The sequence below is a fragment of the Hippoglossus stenolepis genome, chromosome 2 (genome assembly GCF_022539355.2).
Source record: "Hippoglossus stenolepis isolate QCI-W04-F060 chromosome 2, HSTE1.2, whole genome shotgun sequence".
NCBI lineage: Eukaryota > Metazoa > Chordata > Actinopteri > Pleuronectiformes > Pleuronectidae > Hippoglossus > Hippoglossus stenolepis.
In genome coordinates this window covers 19,620,620-19,629,316 of record NC_061484.1, presented here as the reverse complement: position 1 = coordinate 19,629,316, position 8,697 = coordinate 19,620,620, and the positions used below count along the sequence as shown (strand labels likewise).

Sequence of the window (8,697 nt, the reverse complement as noted above, 5' to 3'; positions counted from 1 at the left end):
AGACTGTTGTAAAACTCTGCTGCATTATTCAGACATTTAATTCACATTTAAACTGTTTTGACAGTTTTGGCACTTGATGCTCCATCATGGAGTATTTAGAAACTATTCAAAAGTGTTTCTGTGTATTAGTATTGTAAAAAATAATGTTACACTGATCGCTTATCAATACACAAAATACCAGTGTGTATTTTGTGATTATTCTATTGTTATTGATGATTATAAAGTAAGAGAAAATTATAGAATATTTTTTGGTTAAAATTAAGATTAGTATTTGTGTGTAGATTCCTACATAACTAGACAGATTATTATTATATTTTTTTACTCTTTATGTATTTATTTTATTTTTAAAAAGGCAATGTTTACAGACACAGTCTACACATCCCTTTGTGAATAAAGCTTTTACTTTGAAATGCAGACCAGAAGTAGTATCATAAAAACCACGGTTTCCTGTCCTGTGTGTCACATGTAGCATGGTGGATGTTATTAGCTAATTTTGGGTCATTTATCGGCTCCAGAGGTTCCGCAGACTGACAGGACATTTATCAGTCTGGTGTTTTATCAGCACTAACTTCAGGTAAGACTTGTCTCTTGTCTCCTAACAGCCAACAACACCTCTGTCCACTTAGCCTTAATGCTGGCTAACCAAATGAACCAACCTACATTATGGTATTGCTATGCTAGCTGACAAATCGACACAGGCATGACTTAGCTTTGAAAGAAACAACTTACACGTGTGTATATACCGGTTAGCACTCAGGCTAACAGTATTTAGATATTAAACTGCTGTATCAGTTCTTATGAGCTAGCCTGTTAGCTGTGCGTGATGCTAACGTTAGCCGGCCGGCAGATCAGAGCCCAGCTACAGCTCTGAGGTCATGTGGGTCTGCGTCACAACAGCAGCACTTCGAAAATGGTGCGCGTCGATTCGTGGTCTCAGGACATTGGAGCGGAAAAAACAGTTTAATGACACTTATTATAGAATATTGATTTGATTTCCACACAAGACATCAACAAGTATAAGGAAATGGAATATTAAATATATGTGTTTCATGGAAATTTGGCACTCATAACTTGCTGAGAAAAAATCAAAGGGAAAGTTGGCAATTTCTTCATTATGCCACTTATATATTGCTCATATACATTTTTTTGCTTTTTATTTATTTTTTATTCTTGAGAGGTGAGACAGATATTCCACCTCGCTCTTGTCCATGGTGACCCCCACTGACTGTTTGTCAAGTTTCAGAAGATTTTACTGTGGAACTTCTGTGAAAATAAAAGGGAAGTTTGGGGTTAAAATAGTCCTTCTCACTGCAGCTCTGCCTACTGCGGCCTAATACGCCAACCATGGCAATTTATAGATGTGATTTCATGGCAAGATCTCTGAAGGTTGTGTAGAGTGTAAATAGTCAAATGTACAGATCTTCTAAGTACATGTACATACATTTTGTATTAACTTTTTCTCTTTACTTTAACAGGGTTGTTTCAAACTTTGGATGGAGTCTGCGTCCAGGTTTGACCTCGGGGTTTGGGATTCAGGCCGTCCTGCACAGCAAGATAAGAATGGTCAAGTATTTCTGTAACAACACAGACATCAGGAGCACGTGGGACCATGTCTTCTCTGCTTTCTGGCAGAGGTACCCTAACCCATACAGGTATTGTGATATTTTCATAGTCAGTAGGACTTTGACATAGATGTTCACTGTAAACCCCTCAAGATATCCCTGCTTGTTTGGAAAACAAGAGTGGATGTGTTGGTTTCACATGGAATGACGGGAAGTGCTTTCATGTTTATATTAGTGCCACGGGACTGTGATGACAAATTGCATCACAATGAATGGGTTTTAAAATTTCCAGATCTGAACTCAATGGAGGATCTTTGGAATGAAGCAGTGTTATGGGATTATTAGCAAACCTGCAGGAATCTTGTTTTTGTTTTGAGTTATTTAAAATCCTGCTAACACAAATTGAATATATGTTGCTTCCCATTTATGAAACAAAAACAAAGCCCTTGGTCATGATTAATATAGAGAAGTGAGAAACCACATCAGAGAAGTAAAACAAATGCTTTAAGTATATTCTTAGTGGACCTGTTGTAATTGCTTTATGACTTAACCTGAGAGATCTTTGTTCTGTAATGTGTCACAAACATATGTCTTTTTTCCCCCCATTGTGTTTGTCTTTCAATTGATTATTTATTTTAACAGAACTGAATTGAATGATAAACAGTTATGAAACCCAGCTGACGTGGCTGTGTGTGTGTGTTTGTCTTCTTTTCTATATACCAGCAACCATGTTCTAACAGAGGACGTTGTGTACCGGGAGGTGACTGCGGACCAGCAGCTCCTCTCCAGACGCCTCCTGACAAAGACCAATCGGCTGCCTCGCTGGGCAGAGCGGTTCTTCCCCAGCGGCATGTCTCGCTGCGTGTACATCATCGAGGACTCCATCGTGGACCCTGTTAACAGAAGCTTGACCATCTACACATGGAACCTCAACCACACGACTCTCATGGCGAGCAGCCTGATTCTCTTTGGTTCTCAATTTCGATGACATTGTTATTAACCTTTAGTGAAACCAATTTGGAAAAGTGTTTTATTTCCATTCACTCCAATTCAAATCCATTCAGTCGTTTTTGCATAATCTTGCTGACAAACACAAGGAATGGGGTGAAAACGTAACCTGGAGGTAGTTGTCCTCATCTAGTAGTTTACAATAGGCTGACAGAATAGACTGAACTCTGCCATGACTGCACAGTGCGGTCAGGTGTAGCTGCTAACTCCAGCAGTAAGGAGGAAATGTTAATTCAGCTGCCGGATCTTCAAAGCAAGCAAGCGTTTGAACGCAGCTCAGAAGGTATAATCTCAGGGAAGAAGGACCTTGACATGACTTGTACATTATGCAGCTTTAAGGTGTCTCCTAATGCTGCACGCTAACTCAGGATCCATTGATCCTATTCATGTTTTTAATCCTCTGCAGTATGAAACAAAACCGGCATTAAACTGGCAGTTTCCTCTATTCAGTTCTTTGAATTCTGTTCCTGAGTTATGTGGCTAATCTCACTAAATTTAAAACATTACCATGACCTTAACCTGCTGTCAGTCTTCTCTCTCTCTCACATTAGTCAGTTGAAGAGCGCTGCATTTTCCGAGACTCGGCGGAGCAGCCAGCCACCACCCTGCTGAAACGGGAAGCGTGGATATCATCAGGCATTTATGGTTTCTCTAGACCCATTCAGGTACATTTCATCCATTCATGCAGAAAGAAATTGTGCTTTAGAAACATGGTAAATTACTTACACATAATATATATGTGTAATAATAGGCTTCAGTTTAAGTATATGTATTTCAGACGGGCAGAAATATGATCTGTCTCCAAAGCTTTAGTTTGGTTTAAAGGTCATAGTAAAGACATCAGTAGGAGCCTGGGTGGCAAAGAGAAAAAGTGGGAGATTTGGGGGAAATTGAAATACGTTCCAAAAATGTGTCAGGCCCCCCAAAATTGTTATTTTTAGATGTAGATGTTTCCAGGCTTGTTTGTAAATCCCCAGAGAGAAGGCGAGTGAAGCTCCGCAGCTCACTGTTGTTTTTCAGGTATCTCCACCATGTAAAGCCATTTCCTGTTCTGTCTTTTCCCAGGAGTTTGGATTGGCTCGCTTCAAGAGCAACCAAGTGAAGGCCATGAAGGGACTGGAATACGCTCTGTCCAACTTACAGGGTGCGTATATTCACCAGCAGACACAGAGCGGGGAAAAGAAACAAGTTTAGTTTTAATTGTTGCCATTTCTGGAGGGGAGATAACTGATTCAGGAAGTTGCACTTTCATTCTTTAAAGCACTGCACTGCGACATATTGTACATAGTTTATTACTTATATATATTTATGGAGTATTTTACAAAATAAACATTAGTTTCTTCACCTACATGGATAAACATCCTTGAAGCAGCTTCAGTATGTAAGTATTGTTCTAGAGTTAGTGAAAGTAAAAACTTATGTTTCTTCTACTGGACTCTTAAAGCTAAACATTTACTTTCCAGTGTCAGTGTTGCGTAATCAAAATACTGTCTAAACCCCTAAAACAACAAAAAGAGGATTAAATCAATGAAATCTGATAAGAGAAAGTTATATATTTGCAGTGTGGAATATGGATGTTATATAGATACATAACTACATCTGTAAATGTTTGCTCTCTATCACAACTAAGGCTGCAACTAACCTCATTTTATAGATTTTAATCACCAAGTTTCTGTCCATTAGTGAGAAAATTGTGGTGTCTGTGGATTGACAAATTGTTTCAACCCTGATCAGAATCCTGTGTCATTCACAAAGCCTTTTATTATCAGAAAATTTACTTTTTAAGAGAGAAAAATAGACAAAAGTTTGAAAAGTCAGTGTTAATAAACAGTGAGGTGTGTTATTCAGGGCGTAGCCGCTTTGTGAAAAAGGTGGTGCCTTGTTTGGCCGTGAATCCTGAGCACTGAGGTTTGTGATGTGAAAGCTGTGTGTTGTGCTAATGCAGCATTCTGTCCCACTGCCCCTTTGTTGATGGCACTGCAGGGATTGGCATCAGGCTGAGTGTTGTGGTAAGTGTGTTAGCAGAGAGGCCTCAGTCCCAGGCGCTATCACATGATGTCATACATGACCCTCAAACAGTAGCTTGTGTAGCTTGGGTAGTGACCGTCTCCCCTTGTGTGTGTCAGCAGATAAACACGTATTTGTCTTGATAAAGTCAGAGCAGAATGTGTGATTAGTAAAACTGAGAAAAGTGACTCTAGTGTTGGTATAAAAGTAGATCCTGAATAGTTTAGTCGACCTTCGTTAGAAATCTGTTAAGCCACAATCTCGCTGAATTAAATTTGAAAATTGCTCTAGTTGGAATGTTTCCATTTCATATTACATTGACCAATAATTAAACAATAATTTAATTATATTTCTAACACAATGGTACCTAAACTGCAGTGGAAATCCAGGTCAAACTGTAGAACTCTTGTATCAGAATGCAAAATGCAGTCATTTTTCAGTTGCATTATGCATTTCTACTCTTTTAACTTTGCATTCTACATTAACCAAACAGTATGTTATAAAGTAAGGACAAATTGTTGACCTTGACAACAGTATCACTTCCTCCATGTTCACTGTATTGCATTGTCAGCAGTTACTGATCTAATTATTTGACTTTTTTTTATCTCTATCTATTAGAGCATCAACATGGTGAAGTGAATATTTTACTGCAATGCTGTTTAGCAAATTGGGCTTTGAAAGGTCAGGTGTGTAAGACTTAGGTGAAAGAGATCTATGGTCAGAAACTTAAAATACAATAACCCTAGTAATGTTTTTACTTGGGTGTTTCATCTAAATTGAACTAATTGTTTTATTCAGTATCAACAGTATGGACAAACTAAACCATTTGAGTTTTTATGACAACTGAAGGCTACCACAGGTTCTCTTTCATGTTTGGATGAGGAGGCTGAAGTGAGGGGTATTCAGCTGCATCATGCAACTTCACCACTAGATGTCACTAAACTCTACACACTGAACCTTTACACACTGTTGTCAATGCGTAACTTGTATCAAAATAAGAGCCATATCAAAATTGAGTTTTGGGGGCCAAAGCCGTTACCAATATTTCTGACTCCGATTCATATATTTATCAGCAATAATTCCTAAGACTTGTTTATCTCACCCTTGTGAAAAAATACAAAATATTTGAGGTTTGATATTTTACAGTTTAACTGTAAATGTTACTGTTAATAACTATAAATAAAAACAAATTAATACAACCACATGCACAGAACTTGAATTAAGATAATAAACATAAATTTGTATCATAATATAAACCTAAATGTACATCTTTTCTGCATTTTTCTATTCTGTAAAACAAAAGTTTTCAAGTCTGTATATCGGCAAAAAGATGCCTATATGTCTGAAAGTGGAAAATTAAAGCCTAAAACACCACAAAAACCACTGACTGTTGTTGGTAACACCAGCAGTACCAGTACCTGCAGGTTGATTTAAACGTTCTTTTAGGTGCTTTCCGGACAAAATGTGAATTCACAACTAGTTTCTTTTTAACAGTCCGTGAGTGTTGGTGGAGCGGCTGCTCTCAGACTGTGTGTGGCACGGTCAGTGAAGCAAACACACACAAGAAATCAGCTCAACTCGAGGGAGGAAAAGTGTTTGGTAGGAGAGAAGTGAAAATGTGCTGCTTGTACTTTGTCTCTCAGTCTGAGCTCAAACTGTTCACTAAAACATGCACGATGACTAAACGATTTCTGTTCAGTAAATCATTATGTGACGTAGAAGTCTCACTGCACAAGCAGATAAATGTTGTTGGCCACACACACTCCCTCCAGTTATTATCAGCCTGTGAACATGTGAAGAGGGTTGTCCCTCTGCCAGGCCGCTGCTCTGTTGTATTGTCGTCCGGTTGTTGTTCTCACGTGAGCTGCTTCATGTGTGAGGGTTCACACTCAGGTCAGACACAAATAGACTCTGCAGCCAGTGGGAGGCCGTTCTTATCAGCAAACCAATGTGGCCGTGCTCACCTCAAGACTTTTTCAGAAAAACAAAAACACTACATTTTGCCACTGTTGCATATTTTGTGGCCAAGTTTCTTTCACATACAAGTTACAATTTCAATCTTGCGAGCTCAGACCTTTCTGTGAACTTAACACAAGTCTGAGTTGAGTGCTGTCAGATTAACGTAAAGATTAACAAGGTTAAATACACACAAAGAAATTCACTGTGATGCATTTCTCATCCAAGCATCACCTCTTATGGAAAATACAATCTGTTCTACAAATTTTGAACTCACTGCTGGGGGGGTAACACTTCCTCTCACGTGCCAGGGGCCAAGTTCATCCCACCAGCACAGGCTCAATGTTACGTTTTCCTTGTCAGAAAAGGGCTCAGGAAAACCAGATTGTTATCTCCGCCCCTGTCTGTTTGGTTGTTTGTTTGTTTGTTTGTTAGCGGGATTACACAAAAACTACTGAACGGATTTCCACGAAACTCAGAGGAAGAATGGGACATTGTCAAGAAAGAACCCATTGGATTTTGGCATGGATCCAGACGAAGAGGCAGATTCGGGAATTTTGTTTTTCCCTTTGTTTAACAGTGTGATAAAGGTTGTTTGAATTTAAGGGGACTGTTTGGCCCCAGTGGAGGTTTGTGCTCTACTGCATCCTAGTTGTCCTTATTTTCTCTCTCTCTCTCTCTGGACACTCTCACAGGAGAGGCACACCCGCGGCTGCTCAGGGACACCATGAAGGATGCATCGGGAAAGGCCAAAGAAGCAGCCAAGAACCTGGCCTCAGCTGCGGCTGCGACCCCACAGAAACCCCAGCAGTACATCTGACAGGAGAGTGAAGTGTCGTGCAGGTGACACCAACTCAACCCAATCCCTGAATTTTTGCTGGGATCTCACTTCTCTCTGCGCTGTTGTTCCACCCTGTGTCTGATTATCTCCGTTCTCCAGGATTTCCCCCGACTCTTACTTCTTTCCCTCCTCTCCCTGTCGTCTTTTTCCTCTGTTCCTCTCTCAGCTTTTATTAGTTCTCAGGTCTTGAGCCTTTGTATGAAACGTCTTGCCTTCGTGCAAACTTTCAGATCAGCAGCATGTTTTTAATGCTGTAACGACGTCGGGGTACATGCAAAAGGTTTGGCCAACGTGTCTTGGCCACTTGTTTAATATTTTACTGGACTCTACTGTTGAAGACTATTGAATAATTATTTATTAATAACCAGTATGTTTACTTTTATTTCACTGTATATTTCTGGCACAATGTTAACATTCTTAACAGTTTGACACTTTGGGATTTCACCAGTTTATTCATCAGCTGCTTAACATATCGGTTCACATTAGACCAAGTCTTATGTGTTTGGAAGATTTTAGGTTCAACCATTTTGAATAATGGTTCCTTTTCATTTCTTCATTATTTGACATTTTCTGGGTTTGCCACGATAGTAATGTCCCACTGTGAAACATAGCACAGAGCATGTGCTAGTAGAGTCAGCATGCAGTGTATATTCTGTAATATAGTGCACATAAATAGAAAGTTTAGTGTAAATGCAGAACCAGAGCGCTGATAATCACAGGATACCAAAGTCACTTGTGTGAATAATGACAGACTGAGCAGTTGCCTCCTCTTCTTGCTCAGATTCATTCTGCTATTGTGATTTATCTTTAACTGTATGACTCACACTGAGATGCAGTAGTGAGAATAGATCGTTTCAATCTGCCTGTTGCTGTGAAGCTGAACCGATGATGAAGATGTTTATTGTACATTTCAATGACTGCATTCCCATGTAGATAGAATTTTAGTGTATGTAGGTTTATTTTCTTTTTTTTAATTTTAACCAGGTAGTAACACGGCAAATAATATGTAAAAACAGAATAGGCTGGACAAGTTAAAGATATTGTTAAAAATATTGTTCAACCAAATTCCAAATATTATATTTGTTTATTTTTGTCTAATTGAACTCTAATAAAATATTTAAAGTTACTGTTTTGATTTTGCCTCATTTCTCTGGTGAACTTTTTCTCTGCAAACGATGAACTCTGACATTTAAAAAGGACTTGATATTCCAGTTTCGTTGCTGCACAAACCAAACAGGAAGCCTCATAACATTTGAACACATGCATCTTCTTATTCCTGCTGCTTTGTTTTTGGCAGTTGACGGTTGTCACAGTTTCTATTTC

At 39.0% G+C, this 8,697-nt stretch overlaps 1 protein-coding gene across 3 annotated transcripts; it reads left to right on the top strand.

The window, feature by feature from the left end:
• The first annotated feature begins 423 nt into the window (after nucleotides 1-423).
• prelid1b (PRELI domain containing 1b) lies at nucleotides 424-8,509 on the top strand. 3 transcript variants are annotated; one of them, XM_035167426.2, is made up of 8 exons: nucleotides 424-574; nucleotides 1,476-1,652; nucleotides 2,286-2,511; nucleotides 3,122-3,235; nucleotides 3,636-3,714; nucleotides 4,554-4,579; nucleotides 6,072-6,176; nucleotides 7,229-8,509. In XM_035167426.2, the coding sequence occupies exons 2-8, from the start codon at nucleotides 1,561-1,563 to the stop codon at nucleotides 7,262-7,264; spliced, it is 678 nt and encodes a 225-aa protein (XP_035023317.1). In that variant the 5' UTR covers nucleotides 424-574; nucleotides 1,476-1,560; the 3' UTR covers nucleotides 7,265-8,509. The 3 variants fall into 3 exon arrangements, with proteins under 3 accessions (XP_035023317.1, XP_035023336.1, XP_035023326.1); XM_035167445.2 differs by lacking the exon at nucleotides 6,072-6,176; XM_035167435.2 differs by lacking the exons at nucleotides 4,554-4,579; nucleotides 6,072-6,176.
• Nucleotides 8,510-8,697: the final 188 nt, after the last annotated feature.